Source organism: Danio rerio, chromosome 15, assembly GCF_052040795.2.
Source record: "Danio rerio strain M-AB ecotype USA chromosome 15, GRCz13ab, whole genome shotgun sequence".
NCBI classification, from domain to species: domain Eukaryota; kingdom Metazoa; phylum Chordata; class Actinopteri; order Cypriniformes; family Danionidae; genus Danio; species Danio rerio.
The window spans coordinates 41,904,162-41,927,500 of NC_141035.1; the positions used below are offsets into that span (position 1 = coordinate 41,904,162).

Genomic DNA, 23,339 nt, shown 5'->3' on the forward strand with positions numbered 1-23,339 from the left:
GGTTCTACCGCCAGGCACACACATTTGGGCTCAGTAGGAGGGCCGATTGAGAGCGAAACTCTGAATCAGACCATTCTGACAGATCTGACTGATGGCTCTCCCTAAAACATGTTTTGAAACAAGATCGGCAGCTCGACACAAAGAGCGGCGTTCCTCTGAAAGCGTTAGAAGATTCGTTCCCACTGCACTGCGGCATCAAGCCAATTACAGCCCAGACAAATACAATTACCACCCGCTGCCTGTGATGCAATTAACAGCAAGGGCATCGTACCAACGAGTCGGTGTGGCGTGGAAAGGGTCATGTGAGTCTTTGTGTCATCATGCGTGTTTATCTCAGCATTGTAGAGCAGTACAGAAAGCAAGGCTGAGTCTCTATTAGGTGAGAGAAACCATTGCGGGCAGAAGGAAACATCTGTTAAGGAGACACCAGGTGTGTTTTGAAGTGCAGGTGTGTGTGTGTGAGAGAGGTACAGGTTTATTTAAGCTCTTCTGACAAACATGCTTTTGGATGTGGTACAAAAACAAGAGATGAAGCTTTGTCACTGCTGGAATAATGCTCTTATGTTTTTTTCTTGCAACATTCTAAGTGTGTGTATGCACGTGCAAGCATGTGGACTTGTTTTTATGTGTGTGTAGGTTTGTTTGTTTGTTTGTTTGTTTTCTGTGGGTGGTTTTGTTTTTGTGCTTGTTTGTTTGTGTCTGTTTGTCTGTTTGTTTGTTTGTTTGTTTGTTTGTTTGTTTGTTTGTTTGTTTGTTTGTTTGTTTATTTATTTTTCTTGTTTGTTTGTTTTGTGTGTGTGTGTGTGTGTGTGTGTGTGTGTGTGTGTGTGTGTGTGTGTGTGTGTGTGTGTGTGTGTGTGTGTGTGTGTGTGTGTGTGTGTATGTATGTGTGTGTATGTTTTTTATGTGTTTGCGCTTGTTTGTCTGTCTATGTTTGTGTTTGTTTGTTTTTGTGCGCATGTATGTTTAGTTGTTTGTGTGTTTGTTTGTTTGTTTGTTTGTGTGTGTGTGTGTTTGTGCTTGTTTATTTGTTTGTTTGTATATGTGTGTCTTTGTTTGTTTGTTTGTTTGTTTGTTTGTTTGTTTATTTGTTTGTTTGTTTGTTTGTTTGTTTGTTTGTTTGTTTGTTTGTTTGTTTGTTTGTGTGTGTTGGTTTTGTTTGTTTGTTTGTTTGTTTGTGTATGTGTGTATGTTGTTTTTGTGTTTGTATGTAAGCGTTTGTTTATTTTATTGTGTGTGTGTGTGTGTGTGTGTGTGTGTGTGTGTGTGTGTGTGTGTGTGTGTGTGTGTGTGTGTGTGTGTGTGTGTGTGTGTGTGTGTGTGTGTGTGTGTGTGTGTGGATGTTCACGTGTGTGCATGTGTATGCGTGTGCGCAGCATAGTATTCCTCACACTGTGGGGTCAAATGTCCCCACAAGTATAGCAATAACAGTCTTTTTTTTTCCTTGTGGGATATTTTTTGTTCCCATAAAGAAAATGGCTCATAAATCACAAAAAAGTATTTTCAAAATATAAAGTTTAAACATAAACGTACATTATAAAAAGCATGATGTCTATAGTAAGTCTTCATTAAAACAGTTGTACAAGTGTGTGTGCTGTGTGTGTTGTGTAAGTTTGATGAGCTGTGGCTAATGTTGGAAAGATGCTGAGTTAGCAAACAAACCGGTGGATTTATTTAAAGTGTTTAGCTGTAAAGGGTTTAGCGAGCGTGCTGTCTGTTTTCTTTCTCTCTTTTAGTTTGCTTCATTTAAGCTGAAGGTCCATTAATCTCGTCCTCAGATGCAACACACGCATGCAGCTCCACCACAAATGACTGCGGAAAGACGCTCAGAATGTTCACATTTCCTCATCTGACTGACTTTTTTTCAGATGCGCGCATGCATACACACTAGTTTCTTTCCATCTGCTCACTCGTGGCACAGGCTGCTGTAAAGGTCATCAGCATATCCAGTGTAATTTTCACTCTTCCTCTTCTGTTAAGATCCATAAAGCCATCAATAAATCATTTTTAACGTCAGTGTGAGAGCTGAGAGCTGACATAGATTTAACACCAGAGCCCTGTTAGCTTTCTCTCTTTCTCCCTCCCTCATTCTGTCTTTCTCTGTGTGTGAACGAGAGAGAGAGAGAGAGTCCCGCCAACCAGTGCAATGATTATTTCTTTAATATGAATATGGATGTGGCAGGCTTGAAGAAAAAGGCATGGGTGATTGATGGTTTCAACGATAGATAGATAGATAGATAGATAGATAGATAGATAGATAGATAGATAGATAGATAGATAGATAGATAGATAGATAGATAGATAGATAGATAGATAGATAGATAGATAGATAGATAGATAGATAGATAGATAGATAGATAGATAGATAGATAGGGTGATTGATGGTTTCAACGATAGATAGATAGATAGATAGATAGATAGATAGATAGATAGATAGATAGATAGATAGATAGATAGATAGATAGATAGATAGATAGATAGATAGATAGATAGATAGATAGAGAGATAGATGGATGGATGGATGGATGGATGGATGGATGGATGGATGGATGGATGGATGGATGGATGGATGGATGGATGGATGGATGGATGGATGGATGGATGGATGGATGGTCGGACGGACCACCGGACGGACGAACGGAGAGATAGACAGATGGACAGACAGACAGGCAGGCAGACAAACATACAGACAGACAGACAGGCAGCTGGACAGATGTACAGACAGACAGACAGACAGATGGACGGACGAGCAGATGGATGAACAGAAAGACAGATGGACAGACGAGAGACAGAGAGACAAACAAACAGATGGACAGACAGACAGACAAACAAACAAATAGACAGATGGACAGACAGATAGACAGTCAAATGAACAGACGGACACAAACAGACAACTGAACAGACAGACAGACAATCAAATGAACAGATGGACATACTGACTGATGGACAGACAGACAAATGAACAGACAGACCGACAAACATGTGGACAGATGGACAGACAGACAGACGGACGAACAGACAGACAGACAGACAGACAGACAGACAAACAAATAAACAGACAGACAGACAGACAATCAACTGAACAGACAGACAAACAAACAAACAAATGGATGAGCAGATAGACAAACAGACAGACAAAAAGACAGACAGATGGACAGACAAACGACCAGACAGACAAACGACCAGACAGACTGACAAACATGTGGACAGATGGACATACAGACAGATGGACAGACAGACAAACAGAGGGACAGACGGACGGACAGACAGACAGACAGACAAACTAATAAACAGACAGACAGACAGACAGAAAGACAGACAGACAACCAAATGGACAGATTGACAGACAAATAAATAAACAGATTGATAGACAAATGAATGAACAGACAGATAAACAAACAAATGGATTAGAAGATAAAACAAGATAGAAGATAGACGAACATACAGACAGACAGACAGACACACAAATGGACAGACAGAAAAACAGAAAAAACAAAAGGACAGACAGACAGACAGACAGACACAAAGACAGACACAAAGACAGACAAACCACTGGACAGACATACAAAAAAAATGGACAGACAGAAAGACAGACAGACAGACAGACAAATAGACAGACAGACAGATGGATACATGCAGACAGATGGATTTATCAACAGACGGACAGACAAGCGGATGGATGAACAGACAGACAGACAGCCAGACAGACAGACACAAAGACAGACAAGCCACTGGACAGACAAACAAAAGGACAGACAGGCAGACAGACGGACAGACAGACAGACAGATGGATACAGGCAGACAGATGGATTGATCAACAGATGGACAAACAAGCAGATGGATGAACAGGCAGACAAATAGACAAACAATACAAACAGTTGGACAGACAGACAGAAAACAGAAAAGCAGACAGGCAAATAAACGGATGGACAGACAAGCAGGCAGACAAACAGACAGACAGACAGACTGATGCTAATACAAAGCCTCTGACAAAAATTCAAGCTAGTCCATATGGGATTTGTGAGATCATTCCACTACCTAGTAACAGTGAATGAAACAGTTCTGGAAAGTGATTTTGAGCCTCTCTGTAATGGTACCACAAGGTGGCGCTCACCAAACAAAGGCATTTGGATGCATGTAGACTTGACAGATAAAAATGACAGATGGACAAAAGCAACAGAAAGACAGAAACACTGCAGACCCAGAAATAAGAATGACAGACAGATAAATAAAACCAATGAATCAATAGACAGAGATATACTCACAGATAGAAACACAGAGTACATGTGAAATGCCATTGTGCATAGTCAGAAACACTCTCTCTCTCACACACACACACTCAGAAGCTCAGCGCTGGTTCATTACTGCAGCGTCTCCAGCAGAGAGTTTAATTAAACGAGGGACACAGTTGATATGAGACACCTTTTCACAAACCACCATCCAGTTCAATTAACTGCAGCAAAGCATTAAAGGAGAAGACTGCAATCAGCGCAAAACGACACAGATTTCCTTTCAGCCCCATTGTGTCTGTGCGTGTGGACATGCGTTTTGCACAGAAGCGAATCCAGTGTAATGCTCGACTGATCGCCAGCATAGGGCCTCCTCGCAGAGCTCCGCCGTAGGGCTCATGCTGCCTTTATGAGCCTGCAATATCAAGAACAGAAACATCTCTTAATTGGATTTAACATAAAAACACTGCATAAATATGTGTTAGCATTTTGTTTTGTGTAAATGCATAATTAATTTTAATAAGTATTTGATGGAAAATGCTTAAAGGGACAGTTCACCCAACAATGAAAATTCTGTCATCGTTTATTCACCCCTGACATAATCCTATCTAGTTTGAGATTTTTCGGTGAACTATCCCTTTAATAATGAGCTCACAAAAAATAGTTGTATCTTACAGTTTGGAGTTGTCTTCTGCTGTGACTGTACTGAAATGTTGTTTTGGCGTGAACGTGTTTTCACATTGCAGCTGTCTGCTGTCACACCCTGCAGAGCTTGCATCACAGCGCATCACTTCTGCGTGAATGAGTCCTACCAAAACACAACACATGAAAAATAGCCAAACATGATGCATATATACTCACACTTAATAGCTCTTATTGTAATTTTAGTTATTCTTTTTCTTCCTGTAACATTCTTCCAATTGGTTGACCTGTTATTTGATTGACAGATATGAGTGTGCACTTTTAAAGGAGACCTATTATGCCCCCTTTTTACAAGGTGTAAAAAAGGTCTCTAGAGTGTGTATTTGAATTTTCAGCTCAAAATACCCTGCAAATATTTTAACTATAAAAATTTTAACTCTTTGAAATGTCCCAATTTAAGGTTTGATCCTATTTATGCAATTTTGGTGACTGTCACTTTAAATTCAAATGAGATTGGGCTCTTTTTAAAAGAAGGAGGAGCTACAAACACCTATGTGTCAGCATAGTGGCAGATTCTGCAGACTGCTGCCACACAACTGTGTTTAAACCCCTTATAAAGATGATTTTAGTATAATAGATCCCCTTTAATGTGCCCAGGATTCTTTTTTTACACAATTGTTGGGGATATACTTTATGGTTAATCCATAAATATGTACATATTTTAACAATCATTATTATGCATGTGAATATTTAGGGATCAAAACGTATATGTCTAACATGGATATACCTTTATAACTGTTTTTATAATTATAAAATTATTATTTTCATATATTTTAATATATTATTAAAATATTGTTTTTTTATTATTAAGTTGGATTGATTAAATAGGAATAGATGATTTTTACTTTTATAGTCATCAGCTATGTTTGCGTCCACCTATTTGTTTGCGTATTTTGTAATATTGCAAAAAAACACTTACTCAAAACACCAAGATGAGCATACATTTTGAAAGTACGCATAAATAACTAATGCGTACAACCAACGCTATTCGTATGATCTTATTCGTACAATTTTTAAGGATTTGCTCATGCCCCAATGACGTTTAGGTTTATGGGTGGGGTTTGATGCCACGCCTATTTTTAAAAATCGTACATGTTAGCCACTAAACTAACAAAACTTAAAATAGTTACGTTTGTTGTGAGATCAGGTTGGCAAGCAAGCAAAACGCCCTCTAGCTACTGTTTTTCAGATTTGTAAAAAAAGTAGACGGCGCCTTCTTGTGGATTTGTCATCTGAAAAAAAAATGGATTTTACATTTCACAGAAATGTAAGTCTGAGCTGGTTTAAAAGTATCCTAACATCAAAACCTTGCATATAATTTTCTTTAACCCTTTAGGGTCTGTTTTGTGGGCCTGGAGAAGTTCTGATATGTTCTGACATTTGTCAATTTTTTCAGATGCTTATAAATATGTAAGTGTCTAAAGTCTAATACCACTGTAAACAGCATAAACTGGGCTACAATAATAGGTTAACAACACATGATTGTGTGGCTGACAGACAGATAGATTTAGAAAAAAACTGAGCTGGATAAACAAAACATGCCCTAATTAATGTTTTTCAGATTGGCAAAAAAAGTGGACAACGCCCTCTAGTGGATTTGTCATCTGAACAATTTATCTTACGTTTCACAGAAATTAGGTTGAGGCACGTATTACCAATTAGCCTGAGCTCGTTTAAAAATGTTTTGACATCAAAACCTTACGTATAATCTTCTTTAACCTTTTGGGGGTCTGAGGGTGTTTTGCGGGCCTGGAGAAGTTCTGATATGTTCTGACATTTGTCAATTTTTCAGATGGTTACAAACATGTAAGTGTCTAAGGGTGCTTTAACACCTAGACTTTTGTTTCGGAACCTGACTTGTTTGCCCAGTTAGGGCGGTTCGTTTGGCATATGTGAATCCAGCAATCACACTCAGATCCACGGCAAAACAAACGCCCCGAGATTGCCTGAATGAGGTGGTCTCGGCTCGATTGAAACAAACTCTGGAACAAATCGATTGTAGTGAGAAAGCAATACGATCCGAGCCCAGCTATATCACAGTGTTTTATGGATATGTAATAGGAATATGGCTATATGAAGAGAGAAATATGAGAAGGGCAGGCGGTTATTCCAGACATCCCAAGTCTCACGGAAGTTCCGGGAATCTCCCGCAAATGGATGCCCGCAAACGAGTGATAATCTCGCGTCTCCCTCCTGGCCCTCAAATACGTTTCGGCCCCTTCTCACCTTGTACAATTTTAATCCCTGTTTCAGAACAAATGAATCGATTCACAGGTGTGAAAGCACCTTAAAGTGTAAACAGCAGAAACTGGGCTACTTCAGCAACATTTATGTACAAGATTTTGCGAAAATAAACCGAGTTGGATAAACATCGAGTATTCTAACTAACGTTTTTCAGATTGGCATAAAAGTGGACAACGCCCTCTAGTGGATTTGTCATCTGAAAAATGGATTTTACCTTTCACAGAAATGTAGGCAGAGCTGGTTTAAAAAGTGTTTAGACATCAAAACCGTAGATATCATTTCCTTTAAGGGAAAAAAAAAGTTGGATTTCAGTCGAGTTTCAGCCTACGCAGGCAAAAAGAAAATCCGAAAGGCAGCTGTGCTAAAATTACCCATGACCCACAAAGACACGTGTATACATAGTAATAAATTGACCACAGCTCTCCGATTCTACGAAAGAGTTCCTCAAAGGTGCTTGTGACGTTTCCACGACTTGACAAACTAATTAAAGAGCAAGAGGAAAAGGAAAGAGCAGAGGGAATCTCAGGAAAGCCACATAAAAATAGACCAAACTGAAAGTTCAGCACCTTCATCAAGAACCCCAGATCTTTGATATCTATGGAATTAGGGAGCAACCTTCATTTTTATTAATCTTTCTCTCCTTCGTGCTTCTTTGAAAGGCTCTGTGAATGCGAAAAGCGTGTGGAAATAGTAGATGAGCTTGGGAGGAGAGCGAGGCTTTTGGCTTTTGATCAGGCGTTCGCTCTAGCAGGTTTTCTCACCGAGCCGCCAAGGCTTCAAAACGCAGCAGTCGTTCATTACGGTGGATCAGGATCGCCGTACGGAGGCTGGAACTTTCTTTGGAGCATGTGGGTGGTTTTTGAAGTGGCTGAAGATCTGCGGTGTGTGTGAATCATGCTGTTCCCTCCTGGAAAACCAGCTTAGGCCAGTATGAGTTTTTATGTTGATCCAGGCTGGTTTATGCTGATTAGTGCTGGTTAAGCAAGCTTGACTCGCCAGTAAAGCATGTTCTTTTCGCGGATTATTTGCACTTGTTTTATTTATTTATTTTATTTCTTACGTGTATGTAGAACAAAATAGAGATGTTTTGCAAAATGCTGACACATTTTTTTATGCAACGAAATTTTGTGAAAAAACTGAAACATTATTTTATAGCAGGAGATATGAATATGTTTTATGCTTCATTGACTAAATTAATATTTTAAAGAAAATTTACTTTTTAGTAAAAATTGTAAAGTATTTTGATTTACATTGTATTTTTTGTTGTTGTTTAGTGGATAAGTAAAAGAAAACATATTCGTATTCGCCATATGATTTATATTATTTGTTTATTTATTGTTTTAATTATTTAGTTTTGTTCATAGATGTTTTTTTTGTTTTGTTTTGTTATTATCATTTCTATTATTATTAATTTCTATAAAAAATAATGAAACAAATTAAATGAAGAATTTTATTTTATTTTATTTTATTTTATTTTATTTTATTTTATTTTATTTTATTTTATTTTATTTTATTTTATTAAAGGGCTGGTCTTTAAAAAAAAGTCCAAATAAAAACAAATAAAATAAAGTAAAAAGTCCAAAATAAAAAAATAAATTAATTAAAATGAACAATTATATATTTTTTGTTAAATTAAATTAAATTAAATTAAATTAAATTAAATTAAATTAAGGGTTGGGCTTTAAAAAAATAAAGTAAAAAGTCTCACTTAATATAAATAAATAAAATGAACATTTAAATTAAATTAAATTAAATTAAATTAAATTAAATTAAATTAAATTAAATTAAATTAAATTAAATTAAATTAAATTAAATTAAATTAAATTAAATTGGTCTTTAAAAATAAAGTCAACTTTGTCTCTAGAGAAAGAAAATAAGAAAACCAGATTTTCAATGCATTTTAAAACTCATCAAGCAATAATTAAAGGCGGTAATTTTATGCAACTTGTCATATCACAGATTGTCATATCACACATGTATTACCACAGTGTCAGAGTATCACTTCTACACAGAAACATGGACACATTCAGTCTCTCTTATCGACCCAGAAGTGCCTCCTTAAATGATTTTTGAGCTGGAAATTGCCTTTTGTTATGACTGGTGTTTAATTATCAAGTCACAGTGAAAATTAGCCACCTAGCGTCTGTGTGTATTATGCAAATGCATGCTGTTTTCAGTCCCAATTATGTGATTAGAAAGTCGTCTTTCGCTGTTTTTTAATGCCATCCTCTCTCCTTCCCTCCATCTTCCTCGTTTTGTCTTTGCTTTTCAGCAATATCACAGTAATGAAGCTATTACTTTGAGTGAATTTTAATGAGTTTTTAGCTAACATTTTAATGAGCTATACATTACCATAAAGCCCGGGATTAGGCTAAATTGAATTTGGGAAGTGCACATAGAGGACAGAGCGATGAGCACGGAGGTTCATTAAGAGTTAATTATATTGTTTGTGATGAGCTTGTGTTCCGGAGCCAAGGGTCCAGTCGGAGGCGTTAGCATGGGGCGGAAGTCATTAGCGGGTTGGCTAGCGACAGTCTTGTTAGCCTGACGGTGGATGTGCGGCTTTTGAAGGTGTGAGATGTTTGCTCGCCAGTACACACACCTCCGTTTGACCTTCTGGTGCTGTGAATTGAAGCTGATTATAATTGCTGCATTGTAAGGCTAAAGTTGTGCTGTTTTTACATGTGTAGTGAGACCAGTGTGGTGACATTTTGAAGTTAGCTAGATGTTGATTAGCAAAATTACCATGGTTCAATGTTAGTTAATGTTGGATCAAGTGTGTGTTAAATAACATTTAATATAAAAAGATAATGTTTTGCTGTTTTTACAAGTATAGTGAGACCAATGTGGTGACATTTTGATGCTAGCTTTTCTAGCTATAGTTTTAAGGATGTTGATTAGTAAAATTACAATCGTTCAGTGTTGGTTCATGTTCGCTCAAGTGTGTTGAATAACATTTAACAAAAAAATAAAAACTGCTAAGGTTTTGTTGTTTTTACATGTGTAGCAAGGCTAGTGTGGTGACGTTTTATTAGCTTCACTAGCAATACTTTTTTATGGAAGGTGATTGCACAATATTCAGTGTTAGTTCATGTTTGCTCAGGTGTGTTTAATAATAGTTAACATTGAAAATGCTAAAGTTTTGCTGTTTTTTCATGTGTAGCGAGGCCAGTGTGGTGACATTTTAATGCTAGCTTGACTAACAGTACTTTTAAGGACGTTGATTTGCAAAATTATAACTGTTCAGTGTTAGTTTAAGTTAGATCAAATGTGTTAAATAATAATTACCATTAAAAAATTCTAAACTTTTGGATTTATTAATGTACTTGCAAATGTGTTTAACACTTTTTAATAGCAAAAACGTAAAGAGGATAATTCCCATTTTGATTTTTGACAGTAAATGTTTATTAAGACAATATAGTAACAGTTTAATGTTAGCTAATGCATAAAAAACCAGTAGATGTATTAATGTTGTTTATCAAAAATGAATAAATATATAAAATAATTTCCCCTAACCTTGCTTTTCCCCTAATATTGCAAATAAGCCACTAAATCACTCACATTGCTGACAATACTTAATTCACTGAGTATGTTACTAATTATATATATATATATATATATATATATATATATATATATATATATATATATATATATATATATATATATATACATACATACATACATACATACATACATACATACATACATACAAGCTTGAAGATTTTTTTTCATATTACCCAATGAATGAGGGTTTTCAAGTCATGTTTGATGACTTAAAATGCATTACACTGTAAGAAACACCAATTTACATATAATTGTGAGTATGGACCAAATGTCCCCACAAGTATAGCAATACCAGAACTTTTTGACCTTGTGGGGACATTTATTTTCATACGAAGCATTTTCAAATCATGTTAGATGTATGAAACAGCAGTATGAAATTTTCAAAATGCAAAAGAAAAAAAAACAAGATTACACTGTAAAAAGTACTAATTTACATATAATTGTGTGTATGGACCAAATGTCCCCGCAAGTATAGCAATACCAGTGTATAGTAGTGTGTATGCGCATGTGTGTGCGTGTTCATCTGTGTGTGCATGTGTGTTTGTCAGTGCAAATACAGTACCCTGTATTCCTTATTCTGTGGTGACCAAATGTCCCCACAAGTATAGCAATACCGGTACACTTTGTCCTTGTGGGGACATTTATTTTGATACGAAGAATTTTCAAATCATGTTCGATGAATGAAACAGCAGTTCGAAATTTTCAAAATGCAAAATGCAAAAAAAAGAAGAAAAAAAAAGGATTACACTGTAAAAAGCACTCATTTACATATAATTGTGTGTATGGACCGAATGTCCCCACAAGTATAGCAATACCAGTATATAGTAATGTGTATGCGCATGTGTGTGTGTGTTCATCTGTGTTTGCATGTGTGTTTGTCAGTGCAAATACAGTAACTTGTATTCCTTACTCTGTGGTGACCAAATGTCCCCACAAGTATAGCAGTACCAGTATATTTTGACCTTGTTGGGACATTTATTTTGGTCTGCATGAGGAAATCAGCTCCTGAATCACACAGATTGAATGCAGAAAATGCAGATTGTTTCCTGTGAGTGTTTGTTTATTGAATATACAGTCTATGGGACATTCTCAGAAATAAAGCTGTACAATTGTGTATGTGTGTGTTTCGGAGGACTTTATCTGCAGTGTGAGCTTTACTAGATGTGGTTTATAAGGGTCACTGGGGCCAGAGCTGAAACACCTTGCAAACAAACAGCATATTTTTCCTATCCGCTGTGGACTGGGACATATTTTCGCATTACTCACACACATATAGGCATGTATGCGCACAGAGCCACGGGCAGCGAGGAAGAAAAAAGTGTTATTATTTCTGAAAGTGACATATTTTTTGCAGTTTGGTGCGAGCGGCACATCAGAAAGTGCAGTGATTGTAGTGAACACTTTTGAGAGGCACTCGAATGAAATGCTATCACTGCTTATAGCGAGCTGGAAAACACTCGTCTGTGTGCGATGGATCAGTGTGTTGTTGTTTTTGTGGTAAAGTGTGATATTTGCTCCGGGCCGCTTTTCTGCTGTAATCCCACTGCGCTCTGACCTTTGCTGCCTCTGCAGACACAAACTACCAGCACTGTGGTGCATGATGGGTAAAAACAAACACAGTGATCTGCACATATTACCATATTATACACTCAATAGGTCTGTATGTGTATGGTGTAAAAAATTATCTTGAAATCAGTTGTGAAGTGTTGTTTTTCAGCTCTGTAAAAAGCGATTTGTTGAAGTAAAATTAAGTAGATGTGCATAATTATAAAAATTAAGTTAATTCAACTTAACAGTTCCAAGTTCCAGTGGGTTAACACTGTAAAAGAAATGCTGGGTTTGACACAATCGATTTGTGTTTGGACAACATGAAGGATTTATTTAACTTATTACACTTAAAAAACAATGTCTGCAAAATTTATATGGGTTGAATTTAAACAAAATATTAGAAATCTTCAACTTAATTAGTTTAAATTCATTCCAAAGAAATTGGTTACAACCATTTAACTTAAAAAGATTTAGTAAACACAAAAATTGTGTTGTCTCAACTTGTTGTATATAAGTAGTTTGAACAAACAGCAAGAGTCACTTTTGAGTGCCTGTACAGTATGTGTGTGGGGTAAAAATGTATCTTGAAATCATTTGTTTATAGGGACTTCACTTACAAGAAAGTAAACACATTGCCCTAAAATTAAGTAAATGAACAACATATATCAAGTGTAAAAAGTAAATTAGGTAAACATAATAGTTCCAAATTACAATGGGTTTGCTCACTTTTGAAATCAAGTCAACTTGTCACTTTTAAGGCACTATGAACTATGGGTTTTATTGATTTTTAAATAACTGAAATATATCTGAAATGTATACAATGAATTAACTAAACTAATAAAAACATTATTATACAGGTTGAATAAAAAGGTATTTTATAATATTATGAATCTAAATATATAATTTTAGAACATTATTTCAATTTTTTTTAATATAATGTTGTGTGTCAGTTTACTAGTGTGTCTGTGTATAATTACATTTTCATTTTAAATTGAGTAAGGATTTTTAAAAGTTCTTTTTTAGGCAAGGATTTTTAATTTTAGGGAAAACATGCTATTTATTTTAATATACTGTAAATCATCAGGAAAAAATATCTCCAAAAACTGTAAACCTTAAAAGTGTTTAAAGATTTAAAGATTAATTTTTAAGTAGATTTTAGTAGATTTAGAAAAGTATTTATTTTTTGTATTTACTTAAATGATAATAAAATATATACTGTATATTTAATTACTTATTTAAAATATTAATGATATATTTTGTTTAATTATTATTCGATATTTTATTGAACTATAACTATTTTATAATTAAATTAAAACTTATTTATTAAAAATATTTTTTTATGATTTTTTAATTATTTAATTTAGTTTATTTTATTGTATTTTATTTAGTTTAGTTTGGTTTAATTCAATTTAGTTTTATTTTATTTATTTATTATTTTTATCTCAATGTATCATGCACCATAACATTAAATAGTTTTATCTAAGTGTTTTATAATTACATTAAATCTTGAATTATGAAAAAACATTTCTTTTTTATTATTTTAAAATATTTTTATTTTATTTTATTTTATTCTTTTTATCTCAATGTATCGTGTACAATGGCAATAAATAGATTTATTTAACTATTTTATAATTAAATTAAATATAATATATAGTTTATTTTATTTTTTTATTTTAGTGTACCATGTACCTAAGCACTACAGAAGAGATTTTTGTTGTTGTTGTTTTTATCTTTAAAATCTGAGAACACACAAAAAAAGTGTCTTAGATGCCAAATATATCAAAAAAAAAAAAAAAAAACTCTGATATCAGACCCTTTAATTGCCTTTGGCATCTTTATATCTGACAACTCCAAACACACTTAAGTACAAAGTAGCATCTGTCCTTTTTTTAATGATCCTCTTGGCTTCCTTCCATTGCATCATCTCCTGTTACACTTCTCCACCAAAAACCCGTAACTTCGCTCCGAAAAGTTTTGACATCTCGCCAAAAACACTGCAGAGTTGCCCAAAAGCCCGTCCCGCACCTCTCGCAGAGGAGAAGTGCCTGCAGACTGACAGACAGATGCTGAAACACCAACAATACATTAATATTCATCAGATGAAGGAGGCTCACAGAGACCCCAGAAAAGCTGAAAGTCAAGGCTTTTTTGGAGGATGAAAATGTAATTATGCGTATTGAGTGTCTGTATGTGGCCTGAGGCAGAGATACGCGTGAAGTTAAGAAATGTATAACTACAGGCTTTGTCTCATTGTACTGCGGTATTCTCATATGACAAGCCACTAACACTATAAGTGTCACACTCCAGCGTTTAACTTATTCCGCATTATCTAAATAATATCTAAATTGTTGCTGTTTGTCAAAGACATATTCTGTTGTTTTTTTTAAGTTTTTGAATTGTCTAATGAGCCCCAAAAAAATTTTAAATAGCCACAACGTTTTAATTAGAGACAATACACCAAGAAAGTATTAATTTCTAAAACTATGATGCGTTTTTATATGATAACCTTATTTATTTATTAGTTTTCTCTGATTTAATTACTGATTGTATTTTATGCTTAATCACAACTAACTAACTAACTAACTAACTAACTAACTAACTAACTAACTAACTAACTAACTAACTAACCAACCAACCAAATTAATTAATTAGTTAATGTAAATAATGCATTCATTCTCAATGCATGTACAGGGGCGGATTTAGTAATTAGTGGGCCCAAAGCATTTTTTGTCAAGGGCCCCAAAAGTTCTTAAATGCACTTTTTGTTCTTTAATTTATTTTCAATTGATTTATTTTGCTGTTTTTTTTATATATTACTCAATCTCCTTTTCTACGCTTTGTCTTAATGTAAAATAATAATAACAGCATGTAAAGCGAAACTAAAAGCAAAGCAAAACAAAACAACACAAATGTAACATAACGTAACGTAACGTAACAAAGGAAACGAAACGATACAGGATTTGTTTTCTTAAAATGAATTTACAACTAAAATTAGTATATACAGTAAGCTATTTCGTTTTTAAAACTAAATCTTCCTAATGATTGAGGGTGTGGGACAAATTTGCGCATTTACGATGTAATAAACATTAAACTTTTATTTTTTTAGACCCTTATCATGAAGTATGGAATATGAAGATGATGTTATATATATATTTTAATAAATATAATTTATACTTATAAATGTAAATAAGTATAAAGCCACCTCTGAATTAATAGAATAGAATAGAATAGAATAGAATAGAATAGAATAGAATAGAATAGAATAGAATAGAATAGAATAGAATAGAATAGCATTTTGTCACAATCATCAGCGATCCAGGCTTGCAGATTGCTGGGATTCACTCACTTTCACTCAAGACTACAAATTTGTCACCATATGGACTACAAATCCTGTCATGCACCACACACTCACACCTGCTCCGCTGATTGCTAACACACACAGCAAAAGCTGTTCTGAATTGATTACATGGATTTTAAAAGCAGCACCGACTCAGCAACTAGTGTGTGCTGCATGACAGGATTTTTAGTCCATATGGTGACAGATTTGTGGTCCAGATTGAAAGTGAATGATTCTCAGAGATCTACAAACCTGGATCACTGGTGATTTTTACAAAAGTAATCATGTTTTATTATGTATGAATATATAATGACTATATATTGTAAATATCAGCCCATTATAACATTATTATTATTATTATTATTATTATTATTATTATTATTATTATTATTATTATTATTATTATTATTATTATTATATTGCAACCCTACTATATATACATATATATATATATATATATATATATATATATATATATATATATATACATATATATATATATATATATATATATATATATATATATATATATATATATATATATATATATATATATACGCAGAGAAATATATAAGAATATAGAGAAATGATATGGAGAAATATATAATAAATTTAAAACTTTTAATTCATACATTTAATTTATAAAGTCGTGGTCAAAATTAGACCTTGACCTGCTCAAACCATGATTTATCCTATCACATTTCTCAGAGAGCTTTCTTTCATAATTATTATGAAGCCCTGATCTGTTTCATAAATCTTAACTAACATTTGTCAGAGTCATCCTTCTCTATTAAAACCTGACCAATTGACAAATCCATCCTTTTGTGTCTCTTAGAGGTCAGTGCAAGCATAATTACCTGACTATTTATTAATAAATCAGCACTGATGAATGTGAAGATGCACACAGGTGTGTTTATTAAGTGGCTGTGTTTATTCAGTGCTGATTATCAGCTGACCTGGTGTGTGTTTTAGCTGTCGACTTTATTGCTGCATTAGTCATGGCCAGAGGCGCAGTTTCTGTGATGAAAGGGTGAGCAGGGCTGATTAGTTGGCACAGATTTACCCGCCCACCCACTGACTGTGTGTGTGCGTGTGTGTGTCACAAAGCTGGAGGGCACAATATATAAATATATAAATTCTATATCTTTTTGTTCAATTCAAGTCCAATTAAGGCTACGTTTACATGACACTGATATAGGCGAAAAAATGGAGTACCCAAAAGTTTTTTCCTTGCATTTTAAAATAGTGTTTAGGTAGCGTATTCAAAATGATCCATATTCACACACATCTGCAAAAAAATTATCAAAAATGCTGCATTTCCAATGCAATCTCGTGGAAGTTTGTAAATTTGTGATTTAACGGCTAAAATATATTACATTTGTACAAACTCCTTTGTACATTTTAGCCACAGTATTTTCTACATTTTGGAGTGATTTAAAAACATAGATTATCAAAGTAATTTCTGTATAAAAATAAATAAAGAAATTAATATTTTGTTATGCTGGCAACAGTATTTAAAAATATTAAAATAATAATAATAATAATAATAATAATAATAATAAAATGTGTAGTCACATGTATTTTCTAAAAAAAAGGATCAAAATATAAATATTTTGTTAATACGAGAGACAGTGTTTTTCTAAAAAAAAATTCTCCTAATAAAATAAACAAACAAATAAAAATAAATAAATAAATAAAACAAAATAAATAAATAAGTGAATAAATATTTTGTTGATGCTCGCCACAGTATTTAAAAAAAAAAAAAAGAACATTTCTCTAAATAAATAAATATTTTCTTTATGTGTAAACACAGTATTTTCTGAAAAGAAAGTCTTAAAAAAGATAAATAAATATTTTGTATTTGCCTGGCCACAGTATTTAAAAAAATATATAAAAAAATCAATAAATTTATGTTAAACAATTTATGTGCTAAAAATTCATATTAAAAATTAATAAATAACGAAATAATTAAAATGAAATATGTATCCTATTTTAAAAATAATTAAAAATAAATACATACACAAACAATTAAATAATTATTCCTTTGTGCCTTGCCACAGTATATTCTAAAACCAATTTCTCTTTATATATATATATATATATATATATATATATATATATATATATATATATATATATATATATATATATATATATATATATATATATATATATATATATATTTCTGACTGGACAATCTCATTTGTACATTATACAGTATCAATCCTCTAAGTCTTCTGTAAAAATCCTTAACTCTTATGCATCAAATAAACAAACAAACAAACAAACAAACAAACACACCAATCAATAAATACATGAATAGATAAATAGGTACATACATACATACATCCATACATACATACATACTGTTCATACATATTTCTTTCTGTCTGGTTACAGTATTTTCTAAATTGTGGAGTGATAAAAAATAAACAGATTCTCAAGTAGCAGTCTCTAGGTAGTGCTGTCGCCTCTCAGCAAGAAGGTCGCTGGGTTGCTTGTTTGAACCTTGGCTCAGTTGGCATTTCTGTGAGGAGTTCGCATGTTCTCCCTGCGTTCAAGTGGGTTTCCTCCGGGTGCTCCGGTTTCCCCCACAGTCCATAGACATGCTGCTGGTAAATTGGGTAGGCTAAATTGTCCGTAGTGTATGAGTGTATAAGAGTGTCAGGTCGGCCGGAATGTTTAAAAAAGTCGTTATCATATGGACAAGTCTAAAATGGCTTGTTCCAAAGAGTCGACCCCGCAACCTTCTTCTTCTTCTCTGACTAAGGCCAAAGAAGAAGAAGAAGATAAGATTTCAAACAATGTTCATCCAATTTTTGTGCTGGAAATATATGCAAATTAGCGGCAATTCAATGAAAGCAGGCCTTATTTGCATATTTAAACAAAACATTTTAGAAAACTTGTAATACAAAAAAAAGTTACTAATTCTCAATGTAATCATTCAGCAGTTACGGTGATAAATAGTAGTTAATTTTCCCCCAGTTTCCTGCTGTAGTGCGTTTCCTCTCTGACAGGTGTCTCTGCTGAACATTTGAGCACTGCTGGAGCGTGTTGCTGCTTTAGAGGACTTAATGAAATGACATCTGTTTCAGCAACAAAGGAACATTTATTTGTGCCGCAGGGGGATCGCGAGCATGAGTTCATTTGCCAACGCTTGAGGAATGAGCTAATCTTTTTTCTCGCTGCTTGTGTTTGTTTCAGTGTTACGGGATGATTTCCGGCAGAACCCTACAGATGTGGTGGTCGCTGCTGGAGAGCCGGCCATCCTGGAGTGTGTCCCTCCCAGAGGACACCCGGAGCCCACCATCTACTGGAAGAAAGACAAAGTCCGAATTGATGAGAAGGATGACAGGATCAAGGTGAGAACTCCAGAGACCAGGAAGATTTATTTTATTTTATTTTATTTTATTTTATTTTATTTTATTTTATTTTATTTTATTTTATTTTATTTTATTTTATTTTATTTTATTTTATTTTATTTTATTTTATTTATTTTATTTTATTTTATTTATTTTTTATTTATTTTTATTTATTTTTATAATTTTTTATTTCAGTTATTTATTTTTTTATTTGTAATCTTATTTTATATCTTTCTTTATTTTATTTTTATTATTATTATTTGTAATTTAATTTAATTTTATTTTATTTTATTAATATAATGTAATAAAATAATATATATATATATATATATATATATATATATATATATATATATATATATATATATATATATATATATATATATATAATTTAAGTAATTTATTTTTTGATTGTAATTTAATTTAATTTATTTTTAAATTTATTTTATTGTTATTTCTTTATTATTTTTTATTTAATTTATATTAATTAATACTTTTTTGAATAAGTTTTTTATTTTGTTTAATTTTTATTTAATTACATTTCATTACATTTTTTTATTCAATTTAATTTTAATTTATTTTTATTAATTTAATGTTATGTAATTTTTTTATTTTGAATTGAAAAAAAATTAATTAATTTTGTGTTATTTTAATATATTTTTTATTTATAATTTATTACATTTTTTATTTGTTTTATTTTATTTTTTCAAAAAAAATTTATTCAAGGATTTACTTATTTAGTTAAGAATTTATCTATTTACTAGATTACTTATTTTGCTTATTTTATAGATATTCTAAATATTTTATTTGTTTTATAGTTGGTTTACACATTTTTCACTTGCTTTTGTTTAGTTTTTAGTTTAGTTTATTTGTTTTGCTTTAGTTTTGTCTTGTTTTTGTTTTAATTAATTTATTCTCTATTTTTTTTTTTTTTAGATTTTTGCTGTCTTCATTTAATTGTTGTGTTGTATTTGCTTATGTTATGCAATGTTTTTGCTCAGTTTGTTGAAGTCTAAATATTTACAGTCTCAGTGAAGTAATACTAATAATTGCCCTATGAAGTTTCCAGTTGATTACAAAGATGTTTTATTTCAGACTCATTCTAAATATTTCTAAACAAAGAGAGCTTTATTCAGGGTGTGGTGTAGCGGTTAATGATCTGGCCTTGAATCTAGAACATTACGGCTTCAAAACCAGCAATAGGTGAATCATAAACCACATCTATTTTGCCCTTGAGCAAGACACCTAATCTCAGGTAGCTCCATTGAGAGTGTTGCGGTATCTTATCATATGAAGTGTCACAGAAGCTGTAAAGTTTCATTGTTTTTTCTCGTTTAGATCCGTGGAGGGAAGCTGATGATCTCTAACACCAGGAAAAGCGACGCTGGAATGTACATCTGCGTGGGCACCAACATGGTCGGCGAAAGAGACAGTGAAACAGCCCAGGTCACTGTGTTCGGTACGTTCATAGCCACAAAGTAAATGTAAAAATAAAATAAACTAAAATTACCAAAGAGGGTGACACGGTGGCTCAGTGGTTAACACTGTCTCCACACAGCAAAAAAGTTGATTGTTTGAGTCCGGGCCGGGCCAGTTGGCGTTTCTGTGTAGTTTGCATGTTCTCCCTGTGTTAGCTTGAGTTTCCTCTGCTCCAGTTTTCCCCACAGTCCAAAGACATGCACTACAGGTGAACTGGATAAACTAAATTTTCCATAGTGTATGAGTGTGGATGTGAGAGTGTATGGTTGTTTCCCAGTACTAGGTTGCAGCTGGAAGGGCATCCGCTGTGTAAAACATATGCTGGAATAGTTGGCGGTTTATTCCGGTGTGATGACCACTGATGAATAAAGGGACTAAGCCGAAGGAAACTGAAATGAATCTATGGAAAATACAAAATACAAAAAAAAAACAAAAAACATGCAAACAAACAAAAAAGTTCACTCATTCCCAGAAAATGTGTTAAATCTCAACAAATAATTAACACTTCTGTAAACATGCAAGTTTGATTAAACCACATTTATTTTTCAGTGATGGGAGAATGCATATAATTGTTTTGTTTTATTTAGTTTTTAGTGTTGCTGTTTTGTTTTACAATGTTTTTGACTGATTTTATTTTATTTGTGCTGCTTGTTTTCTTTTTCTTCTTTTTGCATTGTTTTATTGTTTTGTTTTGTTTTTTTCTTTTGGAGAAAGTCTTATTTGTTTTATTTTAGCTAGAATAAAATCAGTTTTTATTTTTTAAAAGCCATTTTAAGGTCAAAATTATTAGCCCTTTTAAGCTTTTTTTTTTTTTTTTTTTTAATAGTCTTCAGAACAAACCATCGTTTTACCAACGCCTTTAAATGTCACTTTAAGCTGAATAGAAGTGTCTTAAAATATCTAGTAATCATATTTACTGTCATCATGGTAAAATAAAATAGTTTTCACTTTGTTTTATTCCATTGTTTGTCGTTAACTTTTGTCCATGTTTTTGTTTGTTTGTTTTTAATGTGTGCGTTTTGTTTAGTTCACAAATTAGTTTGTTTGTTTGTTTGTTTAGTTTGTTTGTGACTACTACCAGAAAAAAATGGTACCATGGAAGTATAATTTTGTACTTAGGAGTACAAAACCTTTAAAGAGCCCATATTATACATGAAATAGGGTCATATCTTGGTTGTAAGAGTCTCCAACAACAGTCTAATATGCATGCAAGGTCAAAAAACACTTTCATGGTCTTATAATCTGCATTTATTTTTACCCAATTATCCCAGCGACTCCTGTATGAATCGTCCAGTGATTCATTTGTTCCCAAACCCCTCCTTAGCGCGGAGCTAATCTGCGCTGATTGGACCGATGACAGTCTGTCGCGATTGGTCGACTGCCTTCAGTCAGAGAGGGAAATGGCCAATAGCTAATCAGCAATTTAAAAAGTAATCACAGTTCATACACGCTCGATAGTGTATGTGTGGATTTTAGCTGCCACACTATGGCGAGTGGATAGTGCTACGGATAACCGAACGAAGGAGACAGTCGTGTACTCGCCATACCACACACACACAAAAACACACACACACCTCCGGATGACAACGCTCCCGCTTCCGCCCGCACCCGCCAGGTTTTAGCCTGAGAACCCGCTCCGTTTTCTGCCCGCTGCGCCCGGTCCCGCTAGAGCGGAGAACACAACCAAAAATCACCCAGTATACAGTCCAGACAGCCAAGCTGTCTGTATAAACACATACACACAGCACAAAGCTCGTTCGTTCGTTCGCTCTCTCTCTCTCTCTCTCTCTCTCTCTCTCTCGCTCTCTCTCATACGCTCTCTCATACCAAGCAGACTCTCTCTTTCTAATTCACATAGCAATATTCGTGATATTGCTAGACAGCCCGCTCCCGTCCCAAATTAAACCCGTTACCGACCGCTCCCGCGATTTATTCGGAAATTTATTCCCGCGGCTGTCCCCGCGCCAGATTTCTGCGGCGCGGGAATAAATTTCCGAATAAATCGCGGGAGCAGAACTCTAGCACGGAGCTCCATAAACAAACAGCACGCGTCGCGTTTTTAACGTGACTTTGCACGCGATAAGATAATATATCCAGTTAACCTGATACAGTACACGCGGTTAGAAGTAACAAATCACAACGAAATACATTTGCAAGCTAGAGTAAACGAGGCAACAACTTTAACCGCACGTACTTACACTTGAGAAATGGAAGAAACCCATCCTGACGTCCATCAGTTACTCTTTACTGATCCTTCCTTTAACAAACTCAGATGAAGTATTCTTTGTAGCATGTAGCTTCCAGAAGTTTCCAACTGCTTGGTTATAATGCTGAGGTTTCATCTTTGGGTAGAGACTCAATATATCCATCTGCAGTGTGACTTCAATCAACCGGCATGTTTGTGTGTGTGTGTTTGTGGGTGTGTGTATGTGTGTGTCTGGGTTTCTGCGTCAGAGGGCGGGGCCTCAGGTTTGAAATCTCCTGGGTTTGCGCGTGCACGTGAATAACTTGGTTTCGTTTGTACGTCATGGCGAAACACCTAATGAATCGTGATCAAGGCGACTCGTTTGAAGCACTATGAGTCGACTCTTTTATAGATGAATCAACAGTTTTAAACACTGTACACTAACAGATTTAAGCCTTAGCTGGATACTTCACTTCACTTAGAGCTGTGTTACACACTACATGGAGGGGAATTTTCAAAAACCCATAATATGGGCTCTTTAAATCAATTTTAAAGGCCCAAAACTGGTCCTTAGGGTACAACTTTGTACTCAAAATGAGTAAACCCCAGTGGCGACCTTTGTTTTTTTAAAGTACAGTTTTTTGGGTGTGAAATTCATTTAGTTTTTATTTCAGTTATGATCTTTG

General features: G+C 33.8%; 1 protein-coding gene across 10 annotated transcripts in view; it reads left to right on the forward strand.

Annotated features, from left to right (window-relative positions):
• Positions 1–23,339, forward strand: part of robo2 (roundabout, axon guidance receptor, homolog 2 (Drosophila)) — an 848,620-nt gene that overhangs the window by 695,943 nt on the left and 129,338 nt on the right. For all 10 annotated transcript variants that reach the window (XM_087283262.1, XM_087283263.1, XM_087283265.1 and 7 more), the window contains 2 exon segments: positions 18,832–18,989; positions 20,328–20,448. In XM_087283262.1, the coding sequence (XP_087139388.1) occupies positions 18,832–18,989; positions 20,328–20,448 (279 nt within the window).